Source organism: Anabrus simplex, chromosome 5, assembly GCF_040414725.1.
Source record: "Anabrus simplex isolate iqAnaSimp1 chromosome 5, ASM4041472v1, whole genome shotgun sequence".
NCBI lineage: Eukaryota > Metazoa > Arthropoda > Insecta > Orthoptera > Tettigoniidae > Anabrus > Anabrus simplex.
Window position 1 is genome coordinate 245,241,872 of NC_090269.1, and position 22,602 is coordinate 245,264,473.

At 39.0% G+C, this 22,602-nt stretch overlaps 1 protein-coding gene across 7 annotated transcripts in view; it reads right to left on the reverse strand.

The window, feature by feature from the left end:
• Positions 1–22,602, reverse strand: part of BtbVII (BTB-protein-VII) — a 346,577-nt gene that overhangs the window by 230,833 nt on the left and 93,142 nt on the right. For all 7 annotated transcript variants that reach the window (XM_067147343.2, XM_067147339.2, XM_067147341.2 and 4 more), the window contains exon 4: positions 14,651–14,885. In XM_067147343.2, coding sequence (XP_067003444.1) covers positions 14,651–14,885 — 235 coding nt within the window. The remainder of the gene's footprint in view (positions 1–14,650; positions 14,886–22,602) is intronic.

Below are 22,602 nucleotides of genomic sequence, written 5' to 3' on the forward strand. Positions count from 1 at the left end.
GAATATCCAACATCTTGGTGCAATGATAAAGTGAAAAAAGCTTGTAAACGTGAACAGGAGGCATATCAGAAATGGCTCCAAATAAGGACTGATGCAGACAGGTAATTGTATGTAGGGCAAAGAAACAGAGAAAGAAATAGTTATTGAATGCAAAAGTTTTGGTTATATCCTGGAAAGGCAGCAGAGAAACCTTTCTGGACAGTAATAGAGAATCTTAGAAAGGGAGGTAAAAAGGAAATGAACAGTGTTTTGGGTAAATCAGGTGAACTCATAATAGATCCCAGGGAATCACTAGACAAGTGGGAGAGATATTTTGAAAATCTTCTCAACTTAAAATCAATCTTCCTAGCGAGATTGAGAAAATCCGAGCTCATGGGGAAGAGGACAATGAAAACTGAAAATCCACAGCCTGTTTCCAGTCATTTGAATGGGTCAGTAATGGAATGAATGAAGCCCCCATGTAGTGATGAGGATAGGAAACATGCCAACTACAATAATGAAATTAATAGGGGTCCTCCTATTCAATATACAGACATTTATTAATGTGAATCAATCACATGTCGTTCACATGAGGTACCAGTTTCCGCACTAAACTTGTGCCATCATCAGCCAACAAGTCAAATCAGGCAAACACAATAACTAAAAACAACTTTAAGACACACTGTAACACCTGCATAGATGAATATTAAATAAAATATGGCACATGATGAGATTGCACTTCAGTATAAAATCTTTTTAAAATGATGATGACTCCATTGTTTTGTAAATATGGCGGTTTGTCCAGCTTGTATTGTGATAGTACATATATTACACCCTCGCACTATATGTAGAAGTGAGAGATATTATTGTCAGTATTCAATTTATTATTATTATTATTATTATTATTATTATTATTATTATTATCAGTATGTTTGTGTGTGAGATAGATTGGATTCTAGATTTATTTAGATTTTATTGCAGTACTCATTCCTCGTCTGTCGATGCTGATGTTATATATAGTTCTTTCAATTATATCAGGGTCCGTATATTGTGGACAGTAGTATAGGCAAGTGTGCTTATAGGCTTCTAACTTCTGACGACGAGGTCCTTGGGACATTTAATATCTATAGTCTTCGCAGATATAAGATATAGGATCTGCACCTTGGATGTATATATTATCAATTTTAATGTATGTGTATAGTAATAAGAAGGGATTGCATTCATGGGTGTATGAAACAATCAGTGTTGCTTGTATATAGCCATATTATTATCATTATTGTTTGGACAAATTGTATTTCGCGTGTGCGAATACAATGCAGTAGACGCAATGTATATATATTTATCACAGTCGTTTAAGTGTTCAGTTACGTCATTCTAGGGTTATTTATGAAGTTCTGTTGTATGGTGAATCATAATATATGATATTATCGATTCACCAAGGGGGCGTTATGTGATAGTACATATATCACACCCTCGCGCTATATGTAGAAGTGAGAGATATTATTGTCAGTATTCGATTTATTATTATTATTATTATTATTATTATTATTATTATTATTATTATTATTATTATTATTATTATTATTATTATTATTATCATCAGTATTTCATTTGTATATTTTGTCATTTATATTTGTAAGCTGGGAGATATCCACATATGTAGGTATGAGTAATTTGTTTTGTATTGGGAAAACATTGCTATATTGGACTCTGGTAATTTGTATGACTCATGCGGACATCCCAGTCTGATGAGTTGAGCTTGTTGTTGTACGAGGAAAGTTCTATGACCCATGTGGAACACTCGAAAGTTTGTTTATGTCTTGGGAGCAAGAAGAAGTTCAGGGCATGGTCTTGACAAGAGGATCACTCATGATTGGCTGGCAAGGATCAATCTCGGCGAATCATGTGAGACCTGAGGTCTTTATATACAGCGACATCACAGCGGAAGGGAACTACAACAGACACTCGGTACGGACAAGAAGGAGTGCTGACGCTGTACAAGAAGGAAGTAGTGTGGACAGACTGTACGGGAAGGAAGTAGTGCTGATACACGGTACTGGAGTGACACGGCTACAATGAACTGGACTTCAAACGTTCGTGGAACATAGTCTTGTTATGTTCATGGAAAGTGGCTGATCGACAAATTGTGGAGTGTTTACGCATTAAGTATTGTAGCACTTGTGGCGGCCTGGCATTATATGTTGGTGAAAGCTATCTCAGACTTTCCATAATTTATGTTCAGTTTCGACAAGCGTGTGTTGTTCGAATGTATATATCTTTACAAGTGTTAAAGTCTGTAAACACAGTATTACGAGGTACAGTATCTGTGTGACATTATAAATGCCTCTGTGGCTCAGCGGTAGAGTGTCGGCCTCCGGATCCCAAGATAGCGGGTTCAAACCCGGCAGAGGTAGTTGTATTTTTGAAGGGCGGAAAAAAGTCCATTCGACACTCCATGTAGTACGATGTCGGCATGTAAAAGATCTCTGGTGACACATTTGGTGTTTACCCGACAAAATTCATTAAATCTCAGCCATAGGCGCCCAAGAGAGTTTCGGTTTACTCGGTCTGCCATCTAGTGGGGGCCTACAGTAAAACGGAACGTCGAAATTGACGAGCAGACAGCCAGATGGCGTCAAACTGAAATGTCTGCACACGGTAGCTGAGGCCATACGATGATGATTATTATTATTATTATTATTATTATTATTATTAATGCCAATTATGAGAATTGGAAAGTCGTGTTGATACAGAGACAGTGAAGGGTTCTTATATACATATATGTACACTGTTCAATGAACTAACTACAAATGGTAGCTTAGTTCTCGCTTTCGTTTTCCCACTGTTTTCATTATTGTTGTTGCTGTAAATATGGAGTCTTTCAGCAATCTTTTGTGTGTGTATTATATGTATAATTGTGTGTGTGTTGATGAGGTGCTCATGCACAGATTTTGTTAAGAATATAGTTAGCTATTTTAGAATCAGTGGAGTTATTGATGAACCTAAGTGCAGTTCCTACCTACTTAGTCGTTTTCAGGAGGTTAGGTAAGGCCTGCAGCAGATGTACCAGTACGCAGCATTATGTACACGCCCTGGGATATAAAGTTTATCATGCTCTATCTAAATTCGAGGGATCCATTTTGGTGAACTCTGGCGCGCATACTACGGACATTTCGATTACCTATTTTTATTAATTTAATTTATTTCAAGTATTTTATGAAGTTTTGAGTAATGTTATTTATTTACATATTTTTATTTATATATTATTCATGATTTTATTTATCAGTATTATTCTCAAATTATTACAGTATATGTCTTTCGTTCTTTGATCTTGTTGCAATTACGCTGCAGAGTTTAAAGTCATAGGCCAACACATTCACGACGCTAATCATAAGTTCACTGACATAGAACATGACTTCGAGGTACTTCAAATAGCAAACAAAGGGCCAATTATGAATATTGTCAAAAATTGTTTCATTCATTGTGATCAATATTTCAACCCTAACTATAATTTAAATGAAATTTCCAAGAAATCTAATATTCTTTTTGATCTCTTAATTAAATGGTTAAAAAATATTAGACCGCCTAAAAAAAACTAGATATTTTAAACCAACGCAACATATATCCTTATCAGTTACCCCTCTATCACATCCCTCCGCTCCACCTTAGCTCTTTGAAGTTGCTCCGCCTCTACCCCTCCCCTCAGCTCCACTCCGCCTTGGCCCTTAACCTCATGATTCCATCCATCAGTCCAGCTCTGTCCGCCGATCAAACAGGATACTCGAGGCGAGTTCGTTTCTAGTCGTTTCTCGTCATTTCTAGATTTTTCTTTTTAGTCTTTTATTCTTCTTTTTAGCCATTCCTTCCTATCTTTTGCCTAATTCGACTTTTAATTTCTTCTCCAGGCTCCAAAGTGAAGTGAGAATTAATTCTTTGGGTCTAACAAAGTCCATCATATGCACGTTTATTTTCGGAACCAAACCACAGATCAAACAAAAGTGTTAACTTAATGTGACTTTAAACTCTGCAGCGTAATTGTAACAAGATCGAAGAACTATAGACATATACAAGCTGGTCAAACCACCATATGTACAAAACAACAAACAATGGAGTCATCTTCATTTTAAAAAGATTTTATACTGAAGTGCAATATCATCATGTACCATATTTTATTTAATATTCATCTATGCAGGTGTTACAGTGTGTTTTAAAGTTGTTTTTAGTAATTGTGTTTGCTGATTTGACTCGTTGGCTGATGATGGCACAATTTAGTCCTGAAACTAGTACCTCATGTGAACGACATGTGATTGATTCACATTAATAAATGAGACGAAATTAGACCTAAAGTGGTGAAATATAGCAGAAAGGCACAGACGAAATGGCTTCATAGAGTAATAAGATTAGCATGCAATGTTAGTTAACCCATTCGCCTCACATTTAAATACCATAGGAGTTCACTAAGAAATCACATTTAAATACCGCTCTGCGGCCGTCGTCATCACACTATTATTTAGAAAATCATACAAAACCAACCAGTAAATATTCCTTTCTGAAAATTTGTATGCATCATAACGAAGTAATAAACTTACCAATGCCACTATTTTAGTACGTCTGCTGGGTGTGGTACACCTCAAAACATTCTTCTAAGTGAAGAGCTACGCCACACTTTTTGCACTGCCAGCAACTTTCGCTTCTTTTACCCCGGCTGTAGCACACAACACACCTTCTTGTGACTTTTGATTTCTTCTCTGTAGGGGAAATACGCATGGGAAAGTGGGCCCATGATTTAGCTTGTAATCTGGTTAGGGTGGTGCTCGCTGAAGGTCGACCTCGAACTGAGTACTCCGGTAACTGAACAGTCTCTAGTAGCTGCTGTGCAATGCTAGTTCGGAAGTCCGTGTAGCTCGTCTTTCTGCTAGCAGCGATCTTGTGATACACAGTGAAGGAATTGAAAATGCACATATCTAGGAAGTAAAAGAATATTTTCCTATACCCTTTCACTGTGCGTTGCATGACGGGAAACGGAGCTGTAACCTGATCCTGAAGGTCAACACCACCCATCCCCTTCTGGTATTCAAGGCCACACTTGGGCTTTATCACTTCTCCCCTCGGGGTTTGTCCTCTCTTTCGTCTGAGTTTGCCTGTCCCTGTCATGTCAGCTGATTTGTGTTTAGTGGTGAGAAAGCAAACATCCTTGTTATCTTTCCACTTCACACACAACATACTGTTGGCAGCCCACGTCTCATACTCTCCACGTTTTAGTTTCGTCTTACTGATATCGCGAGGCATGTCTTTTCGGTTCTGTCTAACAGTTCCAATCACATTCATCTGCTTGTCGTGTAGCCTTTTGAATAAATCTGGGGAAGAATACTAGTTATCTAAAAACAATGTATGTCCTCGGCCTAACAAGGGTTCACACATGTTGAGAACAACGTTTGTACTTGCTGGCAGACTTGGATCCCAATAGAATAAATTAATGTATTATTTGGGTCCACCTTTTCAATACAAAATGTAAATAGTTTAAATTACATAAATGTTTAGGGACTAGTTTTGACCTAGTAATAGGTCATCGTCAGCCTAAAGCACAATTAAAACACATATAACGAAGAAATTAAACAATGTAAAGACACGTACGGTCTCGTAAAAGTACACACCATGTGAGATATTGTGCGGCACTATGTTAAAAAATAACTCTCTGAAAGAGATTCATAATAAGTCCAGTGCATATTAAAAAGATGTTATAGATAGGAATCCTTGAGTTGCTGGAATATGCTGGCTCCTTTAAGATGCAGGTATCCAACTGAAGAACCACTGAGCCGAAGTTACGTCGTTTATTTATGAATGAAGTTCAGTGTGCCGTATAGCATTAAAAAGTCCCGTGTGCACAAAAAAGATGTTATAGAAAAGAATTCTTGAGTTGCTGGATAAGGAGATTAGAATATGCTGGCTCCTTTAAGATACTGGTATCCAATTGAAGAACCACTGAGCTGAAGTCACATCATTTATTTACGATTAAAGACCAGTGCGCCGTATAGCATTAAAAAATTGATAGGGATGGAAATTTTTCAGTTGTTGGTCAAGGAATTCAACATATGCTGGCTTCTTAAATTTTCTGTTGTATATTCAAAGAACAACTGAGATGAAGTTACACCGTTTTTTAAGATATTCATAGCCGTAAAAACACATGGATGCTGGAAAGGCTCTTCAGTTTTTTGGAACTTGAAGGAAGGAAATTGTTGCGCGTGGAGGCTTAAGAATCCAGAGATGCGCTACATTATGTTAAAAAATAGAGATCCATAAAAAGGTCCTGTGCGCCGTATAAAAGTAACAAGTTGTAAAAGTAATACGTAAGTTGTTGGTCATGGAAATTGAAAAAGGTTGATTTTCAAGCGATGCTACTGTTCATTCAGAGATAAAATGAAATTACAGTACCATAACATTGTCTTCTCAAGATGTTCATAAACTTGAAATAAATGTCGATGTGAAGTAAGATGCTAGAAGAATCTTGAAGGACGACGGATGTTATGCGAAGAGGATTAACATATATGGAGTTAAATAAAGGTGGATAGAAATTCGCAGTTCAATGCGGACCATATATTTGACTCTGAATAAATGACAGCAAGGAAAGAAAGAAAGAAAGAAAGAAAATTGGACAGGTGGAAGAAAATATTTAAATAAAATATGTCATAAGGGAATTTACGCGTGTTGTAATGAGCTGAAGAGAGAAATGGGGGTAGGTGAGGTTCAAAGGAAATCTTGAGGAGGTGAAGGGAGAAAAAGAACAGAAGGAGAAGAAAAGGGGGAGGGGGAGAGGATATTAAGGTGGAGCTGAGGGATGTGGGAATATAGAAGATTGTTTAAGAAAAGTACTATAAATAGAATGAAAAATCGGACCTTTAAAATTAGATTTTGATTGTCTGAAAAGCTGAATGAGCAGGTCAAAAAGAATGTTCGATTTTTCGGAAATGTCATTAAGATTGAAGTTTGGATTAAAATATTGGTCTAGATTTATAAAGCAATTCTCTGTTATGTTAAGGAGGGGTCCTTTATTCATAATTTTGAGAATTACCATATCATGCTTAATGTCTGTAAATTTATGATTATAATCATTCATGTGTTACCAACTGCAGAAAATTTATTGTGTTTTAGGTCATTGACATGTTCCAAGTATCGTATTTTAAAGTTTCTTCCTGTTTGTCCAATATAATAAAAATTGCAGCTGTTGCATTTTACCCTATTTCATTTAAAGACTTGGATCTGTTACATCATCAGCTACATAAATTTTGAAAGACAGACAGTAGCCAGAACTTGTTTCACAAATTTTGTAAATTTTTATTCCAAACCTACAACGTTTAGACCTATTACACTGGACATATGAAAGGTGGCCTCTGAATTTCATTAGACTTTCATCTAGAGCAATGTCTCGTGAAGGTAAATATAATTCTGAAAATTTGGAACAGAAATGTTGTATTATAGGCCTAATCTTTCTTAGTTTGTCACTACTATCGACTTGTTTATCGTCAACAAAATGTAAAAATCATGAAATTATGATAAATCTTCCCCTGCTCATGGTTTCACGAAAAATAGGAGTGTTTATACATCTGTTTTTACTCCAGTATAACTGTATTCTTGACTTTCACAGTTGTGACATTAGTATAACTAACGCAAAATATGCCCCAATTTCATCGGGTGTAGTCTCAAACCATTTGAAGTCATCTTTCAACTTTTTTCTGGCAGGATTGCTCAACTGTTTTGCTGTATATGAATTTGTCTCGACAGATATTTTGTCAGACAAAGGGTCCATGTATTCACGAAAAACTGAGAGTTCAGATAGTGGCTGCGTATCAAACTTTTTCAATAAATTTTCACTAACCCCACTGTATTCACTAAACTTATGTACAACAGGTTTATTGTAACTTTTTATCCAGTTCCTGTCAGTCAAGTTAGTCTGTGCCGAGGTACGAGCTCGTTTCGAAAGACTCGGCACACCGTCATTATTTTCATCACTTTCCGTGTTATCAGAACTATTATACGCATCACTAGTTCTCGAACTAAGGACTTCAGGGTCTATTTCGTCGTCACAAACATCACTGCCTTCAATATCACTCTCTAAAACACTATCTATTAGCTTCCGTATTCCTTCATCAACACCAACACATCTGCTTGACGCCATGATGGCAACTGACAAGAGCGAATTTATATGGAAAAAGATTCTCTTATCTCATGTTCCGGAAGTGTGTGAGAACCCGGTGAAACGGAAAAAACCAAAGCCACATTCGTAAACTTCAGCTCAGAATGCATACAAGTGGTGTCTGTGGTTTAGTGACTGAACTACATGGATTGATGTACAGCTGTGCATCGCCGCGAGCAGAGCTTGTCATTTGATTCATATGCCACGAATAACTATGACGAGCTAGGGTCGCCAAATGATGCGATTGGGTTAAGGTTCCTTCTGATTGGACAAAAGCAGTAACTACACCTATTTATAAGCAAGGAAACAGGAAGGATTGCAACAACTATCGAGGTATCTCATTGATCAGGTATACCAGGCAAGATGTTCACTGGGATTTTGGAAAGGAGGGTGCAATCAATGTTTGAGAACAAGTTTGATGAAAACCAGTGTGGATTCAAACCACAGAAGGGTTATCAGGATCAGATTTTCAGTATGTGCCAGGTAACTGAAAAATGCTACGAGGAATAGAGAGTTATGTTTATGTTTTGTAGATCTAGAGAAGGCATATGACAAAGTACTGAGGGAAAAGATGTTCTCCGTACTGGGCGCCTGTGGGATTAAGGGTATATTATTAAAATCAATGAAAGGCATTTATGTGGACAGTTGGGCTGCAGTAAATGAGTTCTTAGTTCAATGTGTTTGCAGTGGGTAGACAAGGCTGTAATCTTTTATTTATGTTATTCATAGTCTACATGAATCATCTACTGAAATATATTAAGTGGCAGGTAGTGATTCAGTTAGGTGAAAATGTAGTAAGCAATATGGACTATGCTGACGACTTGGTCTTAATAGCAGATTGTGACAAAAGCCTGTAGTCTAATATCTTGGAACTTGATAATAGGTGCTATGAGTATGGTATGAAAATAAGTCTTTTCGAAGACTAAATTGATCTCAGTAGGTAAGAAGTCCAAGAGAAGTGGATGTCAGATTAGGGATACAAAGCTGAAATATGTAGAAAATTTCAAGTATTTAGGATGTGTGTTCTCCTAGAATGGTAGTATAGTAAGAGAGATTGAATCAAGGTGTAGTAAAGCTAATGCAGTGAGCTAGCAGTGGCGATCAACAGTACAGTGAAACCTCGGTTCTCCGTTTTTCGAGGGACCATGAAAATAAAACGTACAACACTGGAAAACGGAAAATCCAGGAATGAATGAAAACCATCAACAATTTGGCTAAACATCACAAAAATTAAATATGTATAATTATAATCTTACAAAAACTCCTAAACCAAACTAAACTACAGCCCCAGTGGGACTTTGCCTGCCAAGCGACCGCTGCTCAGCCCGAAGGCCTGCAGATTACGAGGTGCGCATGGTCAGTCGACGAATCCTCTCGGCCGATATTCCTGGCTCTGTAGATCGGGGTCGCCATCTCACCAATAGATAGCTCCACAATTAAAGGTAATCACGTAGGCTGAGTGGACCTGGAACCAGACTTATATCCAGGTAAAATTGCCTGACCCGATCGCAATCGAACCCGGGCCCTCTGGATGAGAGGCGGGCATGTTAGACCGCGAAACCGCATTAATTACCGGTACGCGAGTTCAAAATCTCGATACTTTATATATTCAATTTTACAGGGGAATCTTCGACAGTTTCCCGTGAAAACTTCTTTCAGTTCCGCAACTTTGATTAGACTAGCCAAACTCTTCGAAAAATCTAATAACGCCAAGCCAAAAGACAATCGAACACTAGTAGTTTTAATTCTCTCATCTAATAAAATAAAGCACATTAGATACAAAAGCACCCAAAATGATGGCGAAATCCGTTCATTTCTTAATCTTTCATTGTAAATTGGTCTCCGGTATACTGTTCGTAGTCAATTTCTGGAAATCTCATACCGCGCAAATTAGGCCTACGTCGACTTTTAAAGGTTATGTTGAACTCGAAAACATGGTTTCGAATGTAAGTATCGATTCTTAAAAGTTCTCGAATGCATTATATTCAATTCTGCGCATCACAAATCCAATCAAATTGGAAAGATAAAAGAAATATCAAAATTTCAGAAATTACGGTTATTCGTGACCTTGAGGTCATCTGGAAAGCACGCTCGCTGCACATGTCAGTACGAGTTTGAAATTATACCAACCATTTAAAAATGTAACGTGCACAAATAAAACGACTGCGGTTTTTGGTATCTTAACACGAAAACTTAAAATTCCCAGTCTTACATTAGGACCTAAACAGTAATAGGTAATCCGAAGACCTCCCATGGCTTTCTTTTTTTTAATGTAAGGTGCAACATCTGTTTTGGTCTCGCTAACAATCGTGTATGATAATATAAAAAATACTGAATTTGTGTTAAGAAGGAGCAGTTTCGATTCCTGCCTGAAAGCCCAGTTACTCTGCAGTGCCCTGAGCAAAGTGCCGAAAACCTCTTCGGCAGTACCACCATCGAAAAAATGTAAAAATATAAACATCTAACCCTGGACATAATATGGACGTTTTATAAGTGCGAACATTTGACGAAACTCGTTCCGTCTTCAAGCAGAGCTGTCGAATGGGCCGTGTCTCCTTGCAATTGTTGTGGCCACTCTCTGCTTTATGATTTTCCGAGATTCTCTAAACAATACCACCCGAATGCGATGCTAAGATGGTCCCTTATGCAAGTTCACCGCCGATCGCTTTTCCAGTACCGGTACAGTACTTTCTTTAATTATCGCAGTAACGGGGCGTTAACGCCAAGATCCATAAATATGCCATAGCCGTACTTTCGTGAGATACAGTTTATTAAAAAAACAATTGATCAAGGATTTAGTGTTGATGGGACTGGAATTTCTGGACGGTTGATGCGGGAAATCGTTTCTTCGAGGAACGGATAATGCGGGACTTTTACAACGTGATTTAATTACGATGCTCGCGGGACCACGTAATTTGAACGCATATTCCGGGACATATTTTCCGGGAACGGATAATCGAGGTTCCACTGTATTCTGTAAGAAGGAAGTCAGCTCCTGGACGAATATAACTCTGCTTTGTTCCGTTTTCACACCAACTTCGCTTTATGGGAGTGAAAGCTGACTCAGTATATCTTATTAATTAGTTAGAAGTAAAAGACATGAAATAAGCGAGAATGATTGCTGGTACAAACAGGTGGGAACAATGACAGGAGTGTACTTGGTATGAGGAGATAAAGTCTAAATTAGGAATGAATTTGATGGATGAAACTGTACGCATAAATCGACTTTGATGGTGGGGTCATGTGAGGCGAATGGAGGAGGATAGGTTACCTAGGAGATAATGGACTTTGTTATGGAGGATAAGAAATGTAGCGAGACACACAAGATGATGGTTAGACTCAGTTTCTAACGATTTAAAGATAAGAGGTTTAGAATTAAAGGAGGCCACATAACTACACTGCCAGGAAAAAAAATTAGTACACCTGGAAAGGCGACATCGATTTTGATCCGATGACGGCAGATGCCACCTGGGTGATAGTAGATGTACTGATAATGGTTTCAACGTCGTCCGCCAACAGATAGCGTAGTGACATAGCTGCATGTACCCTTTAATAGGGAATGTTTACAACCATAATGCTCAGTGTCATGTAAATGTGTGGAGCAAATAGGCACCATGCCATGGAGATGCACTCATGTTTCCTACAGTCAACTGAGCGAGTTTGACAGGGGTCAAGTTGTGGCCTTACGAGTGGCGCAGGATGGTCCTTTCGGAGAACTGCCACACAAGTTGGACGTGCTGCATCAGTTGTGCAACAATGCTGATTGCAATGGTCACGTGAACATTCTCACGCCTGTAGACGAGGCTCTGGATGTTCACGCAGCACAGATGTCCGCCAACATCGTCGTATTGTAAGGGGAGCAGTAGTACATCATACAGCTACCAGAGCACAGAAAAGAGGGTTTGTGAGCCCCGAAGTGTCAACACGAACTGTTGCCAACCGGTTACTAGCAGTGGGACTACAGGCATGCACACCTCTATCCCGTCTTCCACTCACGCCACACCATCGACGTGCACGGCTCGACTGGTGCAGTCAGAGGATCACTTGGAAGATGGAATGGCGGGCCATGGTTTTCAGCGATTAAAGCAGATCTATCTGCGCGCAAGTGATGGTCGTTTGCACATATGACGTACACCTGGCGAACGCTGTCTCGTAGAGGGCATTCGTCCAAGACGTACTGGTCCCACACCAGGCCTTATGGTCTGGGGTGAGATGAACTACAACTCTCGTTTTCCTTTGGTGTTTGTGGAGGGAACACTGACCAGCACTCGGCACGTGCAGAATGTTGTAAGGCCCGTTCTTTTGCCATTCTTGCAACAGGAAGGTGATGTGTTGTTCCAACAGGATAATGCTCACCCACACATTGTGCATGAAACTCAACGCTCTCTGCAAGACGTGCAACAACTTCCCTGGCCAGCACGATCTCCGGACTTGTCTCCCATCGAGCACGTGTGGGATATGATGGGGCGACAAATGACACGTGCGACTTGTCAACCCACAACCATTACACAACTACGTGAACAGGTCAAACAGACGTGGGATTATGTATCCCGAAACAGTATTTACCACCTGTATGATCGAATGGATGCCAGAATCAGCACCTGCATTGCTGCCTGTGGAGGATACACCACGTACTAATATGGGTGTTTCAGCATGGATCGACGCCTTGTACTTCAGTTACACTTGAGCTATTGATCTGTAAATGTAATAATTTCATGTACTCCATATTCACGGTTTCAACAATAAATCTTGAGTGAATTGGAAAACTCTAAGAGGATGTACTAATTTTTTTTTTCTCCCGGCAGTGTAGTAACAAAGAGAGGATTCACACAGGTTTGCAGACTGAATGCTGAAAGGCATAACAGTCTATAATGTAGATGTATGTATGTATGTATGTATGTATGTATGTATGTATGTATGTAACATTCAATAAAATACAAAGCACATTTGATGAAAAGAATTTGGGATAAATCTACGTACATAACGTGCGACGGGCATCTTCTGCTTGGTGACGATTTATCATCCATAACAGGGAGCAGGTTAAATGTACGCATACAACTTGGCACGTAACTAGCTAGTACCATCCATCACTACAGCCATAATGTTATCAAAATCCACTGTGAAACGCATAAAAACAGAACCATTGGCTGAGAACATTCAATTGGAGTCATTTTCTATTTGAAAGAGTGTAATATGTTATGCATACAATCCATAAAACCTGGTTTTTGTTGAAAATGATATGATTATGGGGTAATTTTGTGAATTGCTATCAATATAGTGATAAGGTCTCAAGCAAGGAAGTGCACTGTCACCATTATTTATTGAACTGAGATCACAAGTATAATTAGGTATAAAATATATTTATGGATGGAATAATAAAACGTGTATAACAGAGTATCAGTAGTGATGAAGTGAATGCTTTGGTATTTGCACATGATGTGATGATTTGCGGGAAAGGGAGAAAAGGCAGTACAAAGGAGACTGGACATTTGGAATGAAAACCTGAAGGAGTTTGGAATAGTAATTAGTAAAAAAGAAAACTGTGAACATGCACTGTGGAAAAGAGAAAAAGAGAAGCCAAGTGAACATAGACTGGGAACGGTTAGAGAATGTAGAACAGTTTACATATCTGGGTAGCATTATTAATGGAAGTAATGAAATCAACTCTGAAATTAATAACACACTAAGTAAAGCTACAACATTTTATCATCAAAATCAGAGAGCTTTTATGGGATGACAAAGTACCCAAGTGAATGAAATTAACATTATATAAACAGTATTTCATACCAATTGTAACATACAGACTAGAAATGCTGGTAACTAATAAGAGACAAGATAGTAAGATCCAAGCAGTAGAAATGAAATTTTTAAGAACATTGGTTAAAAAGACAAGAAGAGATAGAATTCAAAATATTAAAATCAGAGAAGAGCTAAATATAGAATCGTTAGTACAGAAGATACAGAATGCAAGACTGAGATGGTTTGGACATGTAAAAAGAATGGGAAAGGAAGGGGTAGCAAGAAGGGAAAGAGACCAGTTGGAAGACCGAGAAGAAGGTGGATGGATCAGATTTGGAAAGACATTAGAGAAGCTGGATTGGATGTGGTGGAAGTAATGGAGCAGGAAAAGTAGGACAAAAAGGAGTGGAGGAGGCTTCTTAACCACACCCGGGCAACTGGAGTGGGACATTGGTGGTGATGATGATGATAGCGATAATTTGCACATTCATACGGCACAGTTTTGAACTTTTTATGAAGGGATTTGGATTTTCTATGCATAAAATAATGTTTTAAATATATTTTGTGTATGTTAATACAAAATTCACATCCCTAGTCAAGCTAAAATCAATTGAAGCTATTTATAGTACCACTATTTTAAATGCAATTTACAGAGATTCAATGATTAGACTAGCAGTGTTGTATGCAGGCATTCCTCAATTCACTCAGCATACTTTATGGACTACTTAAAAAGATGTTTACCAGTGGAGCCTGATCCAGAACCTGTAGATGATTTACGAAGCCGTTTCCTTCGCATTGAGGGAGACATAGGAGAAGGACTCCTCCTAGCAGAATCAGAGCCCCATGTTGAATCACCAGGGGTCAACAATTCAGCCTTATCAGAAGAAGAACTCTGAGATTTCAACATATGGACTGATCCAGATGTACTATGTTCTGGCATTTCAGCTAACCCCTTAATCTTCAGCATTTCAGCGGTCTGGAAACAAAAAATAATACATATGTATATAATGCATTACATATATAACTTACAAATTATCAAAAATTATTTATATTCGAGTTCCTTGCTGGAGAACCACTGATGACAGACAAGTTCAAATATCTTGGATAAGCCATCACATCACAACTGATGGTAACATCGACACAGATGTCAAGCGCCACATCAATGTTGGTTGGATGTTATGCTCGTTTCTTACTGGTGTTCTGTGTGAGAAGCAGATGCCAGTCAAATTAAAGGGCAAAGTGTCACAGAGATGCGGATGTTGCGATGGTCGGTGCGAGTCACTCTGCATGACAAAATGCGCAATGAGCATGTGGGAGGATCTTTGAAAGTTGTGCCCGTCAGCGACGATGGAAGAAAAACAGCTCCGCTGGTATGGTCACGTCAGAAGAAGAAAGGAACACCATTTAGTACGGAAAGCTCTTGCCACTGAAGAGCCAAAGAGAGGGAAAGGGCGTCATATGGCAACATGCCAATGAACTGCTGAGTCTCTCTTAAGGAAAAGTGAAGTGCCATTAGATCTCAGTGTTCTCCCCAGGACCTTTTTAATGGGTGCACCGCCCTACGATTTTTAGAGACCGTCCGGCTAACATACTATAACTCAGGTATGTGCTAGTTAAATAATATTAATACATATTTAATACATTACAAATTAATACATACAAGTCCAACCCTCGTCCACGTCGTGGGAGATGGGCAACGTCATCAAGTAGGGAATATCCTGTGGGGGGTGAAGTACAGTGGGGACTGTGTGGGCCCCGAGACCGCTACGGTAGCTGTGAAGGCCCTACAGGAATCCTGAAGAAGATGGCGGTTAACGGGTCTCTGGTGAAGTCATGACAGGCCTAGCAAGCCGGTGATGGATATTAACCCGTTTTCAAGGAAACAAGGAAGGATAAGCCGGACGGATGTAACAGACGACGACCCTGGCGAGGAACAGGATTACAAATTAGCACACTGAATATACAAACATTTACCGGAAAAGTAGAAGAGGTTGTAGACATGATGGAAAGAAGAAAACTGGATGTACTAAGAATGGCAGAGACTAAGTGGAGGGGTGAGGGTAGGAGAGAGCTGCAGAATGGTTTTTGGTTGTACTGTATAGGAAATGATGAGACAAAACTGAATGGACAAAATAACGTGGTAATGGGGGGATTTGAATGTCCATGTAGGCATGGAAAGGAAGGGTTACGAGAATGTGCTTGGAGCGGAAGGATGGGGAAATAGGAGTAAGGAAGGAAAACGACTGGATTTGTGCAAAAGAAATGGGATGATGGTCGGGAACTCGTGGTTCAAAAAGAGAGAAAGCCATATGATAACGTGGTATAGCAGTGACTGGTCTAGGAAATCCATTGTAGATTACATGATTTAAAACTGGGAAATGAAGAGGAATATTATAGATCTAAGGGTAATACAATCGGGGGCCCTAGTGACCACAGACTACTGGTAATGAAACTGAGAACAATGATGGAAAGGAAGAGAACAGAGAAGCAAGAAAGACGTATCAAAATATGGAAACTGAAGAAAAAGGAAACCAAAGAAATACCAGGAAAATATAAGATTGAACGTACCAACAAATGATACAAAAACAGAAAAGGAGGAATGGGAAAGGTTTAAGAGGACACTAGTAAAAACTGCAGAGGAAGTTTGTGGGAGAACTAGTGCCAGGAAAAGATTCAAGGAGACCCCACGGTGGAACGACAGTGTCAAAACGGCAGTTAGGGAAAAGAATAAAGCTTTCAGAGTGTGGTTTCAACAGAGGACAACAGAGACAAGACAAGAATATAAGACGAAAAAGAAAGAAGCTAAAAAGGTTGTAACAGAGAAGAAAAAAATGGATGAAAAAGTGGACAAGTGGACAAATATGATGAAAGAGGATAGCAAAGGAAATAAAAAAGTACTGTATGGAATGGTCAAGAGTAAGAGGAAAGGCATGAGGGAAGATGTTATAATGATAGACAAAAATGGGAATGAAGTGCACGAAATGTAGAAACTCAAAGGAATGTGGAAGGAGTATTTTGAAGATTTACTAAACCCAGAAGAATGCACTGAGGAGGAAAGTAGAAGCAGGGAGGAAGTAAGAAATATGGAAGAAGAAAAAGACTTAACATGGGCAGAAGTGGAGCTAGCACTGGACAAGATGAAAAGAGGGAAAGCCCCAGTGTTAGATGAAGTAAGTTTTGAGATGGTGAAGGCAGCAAGAGAGGTAGGGAAACAGTGGCTTTATCGTGTGTTGAAAGTAATATGGAAGGAAAGGAAGACCCCTGAATATTGGAAGAAGGGGAATAGAAAAGAGTTTAAGAACTATAGGGGAGTGACATTGATATGCCGCTGTGCAAGAGTGTTTGAGAAGATTCTGGAGAATAGAATCAGAAAGAGGTGGAAGAAAAGTTAAGAGAAGAGCAGTATGGTTTCAGATCAGGGAGGTCTACAGTAGAACTTATATTCGCAGTAAGACAACTACACGAGTGTCATTATGAATGGGGTAAGGATCTTGTGATGGCCTTCGTGGACTTTGAGAAAGCTTATGATCGTGAGCATGGCTGGTGGCAGACTTTATGAGTTGCAATGTTGAGCAATAGTTTATTTGTAACAGATGCTGGATCGCTGTACACATTGTGACCATGGAATCCTATGGCAACAAAGGGAATAGGAACTGTAAACAAAATTTAACTTAATAAACTAAATAAAAGATACAATTTATAAACATAGAGTGTACTAAACATTGTATAACCCATCATTTTTGTCCTATCTTTGTACCACATCCCCAAGGTACAAAACATGTCCCCAGAAGAATTTTTCTGAAATAAATCCTGCTAAATACCAGTGCACTAATTTGGAAAATCATACGTGAAAAAATTTAAAAAAGCGAATGAATGAAGCGCGTAACTGACGCTGAGGAAATAAAATGTGCCAGCTGGTGAGGCCTATTGCACTCCTCTGGACAATGATTAATGAATGAAAAATTAAGAAATTGTGGAAAGTGTTGCTGGGATGAGAGATGACAGGAGAAACCTGAATAAAGTTGTTCCCGCTCCGCTTTGTCCAGCACTAATCTTGCATGGAGTGCTCAGTGTTTCAACCACAGGAGCAATGATGGAAGGCCGACGTTCCACCAACTGCATCACAGAGGTACCTTGGAGAATCTGAAGTTATTTAAAATCTTTAAAATAAAAATGCCGACCCATTTTAAAGAAAAGGAAATTATTACAGGATAAGAAAGATAATAAAATGAAACTCATCTCAGAGAAAAATTCCGACGTATTTCTCCTTGCTGCTTTTCTTCAATGAGTAGCGTTGGTCTGCCAAGTGATGCCCAGAGGTGACCCATTTATCAGCAACGGTAACTGCAACCCACAATCTCAAACGGGGTCCATTGAGTTTAATAGTCATCAGAGCCTGTAAAGTGTTTACCAACAAGTGATTTCTTTTGGTTGTTTTGATGCTATGAGCAGTGCTGACACCTCGTTCACAAGTGGCGGTTGACATAGGCACTGAACGAATTTTGCGTATTAATCCTTTCAAATGAACCAAATCATTTAGGGTTTCAGAGCCTATCTTGTACTCCCTCCATTGTGATACCACAGTATCACCATCCAAACCAAACAACTCAGCTGCTTTATATATATCAGAATTGCCATACAAACCACTCGTATCACTACTTGTTTCTTTTTCAAACACTGCAAAGCACTTCAGTACTTCACTGGAAGGAAATCTTCTACTTCACCTACTAAACTCTGAATTATTTGTCCTCTTATTCTGTCAAACTCACTCTCTTTTCATCCTCCTCAGAATCGCATTTGCAATATGTTAAATACTTTTCCTTGGAAAGAGTCAAATAAACATTGTCTTTCAGGCGCATTTCTTTAAGGGTCTGTATTGTAGAATTAAGCTTGTATTCAATTTCGCCATAAGAAACCGATTCCTTTTGCATTGTTGTACTTAGGAGGGACAGTACACACGATACATCTAACAGAAAACCCAAAAATACAATATTTTTTCTCTGCGACAACTTTCTGCACAGCCCTGCAAATTTACAATGATATTTACTCAACACTTCACGGTTTTCAGATTCACGGATTAGGTACTCCATGATGCAAGCAAAGTCTTTGAAAACTGCCAATAAACAGCCCTTCTCACTTGAAATCCAACGAACTTGGAAGAGTTTTTTGACTTTCAAGAACCCTGAAACACCTGTGACTACCACAATATGTCTCAGTTCAGCAGCTGCAGAAGGTCTACTGAAAAGTTTATGAAGTTCGTCTAGTACACATTCAAAATTATGAACAGCATTCACAACACTAAAAACTTGTTCTGAAACAAGGTCCATTACATGAACCATACAATGCATGCTCATAAGTGCGGAGATATGTTCCTCCTGATTCTAGCAGCAACAACTTCATTTCCGCCAGTAAACACTGCAGCTCCGTCTGAACCAAACCCCACAAGATTATTTTTGAGCATTTCTACATCTATATCATTTTCTGAAAAGACTTGGACAATTTTCTCTTCCAGCAACTTAGCATCAGCATTTTGAACAGATACTAGCTTATAGAAACAGCAGCAAGCATCATTCTGTTCATCAACGCACGTAATGTACAAAATCAAATGTTTTTCATAAAAGCTATCCGTAGACTCGTCCAAAGAAATTGAAAAACAGTCAGTCACTTTGATAAAATTCACTAATTTTAAACGTAATTTTTCCACAATAAAATTGGTCATTGCCACCGCAGTCTTGTCTGTATTAAGATGTGTTCCCATGTCTAAGCCATTTGCGATCTGTAGATTTATAAGCTCCGGATGATCACAGAAACTCCACTCTCTTTTCGCTGTTACATAAACTGACCTTAACACTTTAACAGTTGTATCTAACTTTTCCTTTCGACTTTTCATAAACAAATCATGAGAACTCGCTGCACACGTTTCTAGAACCTGTTTCTTACACATTTCATCCTGCTGCACACAGTGAGAATGAATTACGCTATTTTCGTGTTTAAAAACAGCGCCCAGATTCTTCTTTTGATTTTTCCTCATTACACCGTATTTTGCCCAAGGTGAAACATTAGATGAAGTTCCTACCATTTTACACACGTGTTGCGAATGTTTAACACACATACTACGCATCACTACTTGACAGTCTTTCTCACTGGTAGTAAACAACAACCAGGCTCGATTTTTCTGCCAAGACGTCGAAAACTTCTCGGTTGCCACCAGCACTGATGATCCTGGATTATCTTCATTACTGCATTCGACATTGTGCTCACTGTGTAAACGACATTCTGCAGGCACCTTATGTAACACTGCATCTCATTTCGGTTTTTATTGGATTCTTCCTGCACGTCATCTTCATGTTTTACTGACTGAACTTGCGTCGTGACTGGTAGCGACTGTATATTATCATTGCCAGTTTTAAAGAAGTTAGTAATTAAACTATTCTTACTTTTTATCGCATGTTTCATTTCTAGATTCTCGACCTCAACTGTTCGTCACCATGTACCTACAAGCTTACAGATTGCAGACTGGTGCCAATGGCGAATTTAGCAACGGTAACATCAGACAAGTTCATCTAAAACTCAGACAGGAGGGCTGTTCTACAGAGTAAGAAAGAAGTCGGTGCAGCGAAGGAGAAAGAAAGAAAGAAAGAAAGAAAATCGGCTGAGAGATTTATGAGAGACTGTCCCTTGCTAAGAAAGGCCAGGCGAGGCGCAGTTTAGCCTGATTTATTGCTTTGCTGACTGAACAAATTTGTCAGTTTGTACACTCCTTAAGTGAATATTGTCCTATTGGCTACCTATCAGAAACACACCCTCTCCAAAAAAGTACGGGAGTGGTGTATGCTCGAGCTACGTATTTTTGCCCGGGTTTCAGATGGTTCTGCCAGACTGAAACAGGAACAATAGGATTCAGGTGCGGAGTCGCCACCGCTACGTTGCTTTATTGCTCAAGGTCTGGTAGTCATTCTATTGTTTCTATATTATGTGTATTATTGGCAAGGTTTTTATGAAAATATGTACAAGAATAATATTCATTTCAGTAATATATGTGTTATACATTTTCCTCATTACTTTATAATGAAAGATTTCCCATTAGGAAATTTTAGTGGGGGTAACCTCTGACATAAAATTGTTGGTGGGGGGGGGACCCCATCCTCCCAACAATTTCGCAACCTGATGGAAACCTTACAGAGAAAAGGTGTCGAGGAACAGACCGTAGAAATAGTGAAGGAGATGTACAATGGGAGTGTCAGTTGTATGAAAATAAGAGGAGAGAGAACAAGCTGGTTTAAGCAAAAAGGTGGATTAAAACAAGGAAGTGCTCTGTCACCTTTGCTCTTCGTAGTAACAATGGATGAGATAAGGACAAAAGTGGCAAGGAAAATTGGAGAAGGAAAAATGAAAGTAATGATGTTTGCAGATGACCTGTTAGTCAGGGGAGAAAGATATCTGGGAACAGACAGATGCTTGGGTAGATGAGGTGGAACAATATGGAATGAAATTTAATGCCTAAAAGAGCAAGATAGTGTTCATAAGTAGAAAGAAGGAGAGACCTACGAGAGGGATAATGCTTGGAGGGGAACAGCTTAGGAAGGCAGAGAGTTTCAAGTACTTAGGAAGTATCATAGAGGAAAGTGGAAGAAATTATAAGGAAATAATCGAGTGTGGAAGACAAGCAAGAGCATTCCTGAAAAGTGTCAGAAGCCTTGTTTGGAGCAAGGCTGTCCCTCAGAGAAGCAACATGGTGATATATAGGATGTACTATATACCTATTCTGACGTATGCAGCTGAGACTTGGTTAATGAGGCAGAGAGCTGTGAATAGAATACAGGCAAGTGAAATGAAATTTCTGAGAAGTAGGATAGGAGTGACAAGATGGGATCAAATGAGAAATGAGAAGGTTCGAGATATAGTAAAAGAAGAGCCATTACAGAATAGGATAGAGGCATCCAGACTTAGATGGTATGGACACATGAAGAGAATGACAGAGGAAAGGATATCGAGGAGGATGCACGAAATGGAGATAACAGGTAAACGACCAAGAGGAAGACCAAGAGACAGGTGGATAAAAGGAGTGGAAGAGTATGTACAGAGAAGAGGAGAGGCCTGGGCAAGAGTGACTAGGGGGAAGTGGTGGGAAGACGAGAGGAAATGGAGAGGCTTATGTTCCAAGCAGACCCGGCCAACAGCTGGAAAATGCAGATGATGATGAGGATTTGAGTCACCGAGTGCCCCAAATTAAAATGTAAATATTGCAAAACTGTTTATTTAAATGATAAATTTACATTATTGTCAGCATAATTGCATCAATTACATCAGAGTTCAAGTGTTTAACTTTACTATTACACAGTGTCTTGCATGAGTGGTGTCCGCGAGCACTCGATTCCACGGGACGTCACAAACTCGTATGGCACTCCACAGCATCCAAGTGGTAAGCCCCGGTGTTATATGATTATGAACGAGCAGTAGAACACTAGAAGTTCAAAGTATTCTGTTATTTTTTATTTGTGATAACAACACTAATATAGTTAAATTTTGCAGTTAATGTTTACCTGTTTGATATTACTGTTAATGCCCTGAGGAGAATAAGTTGAAATTTTATCATATTCATTTTTTACGTAGTATTCAACACCCAGCTGACAAAAATTGCTGGGGAGAAGATCTGGTGCAAGAATATCGGACATACTCTCTCTGAGTCAGAT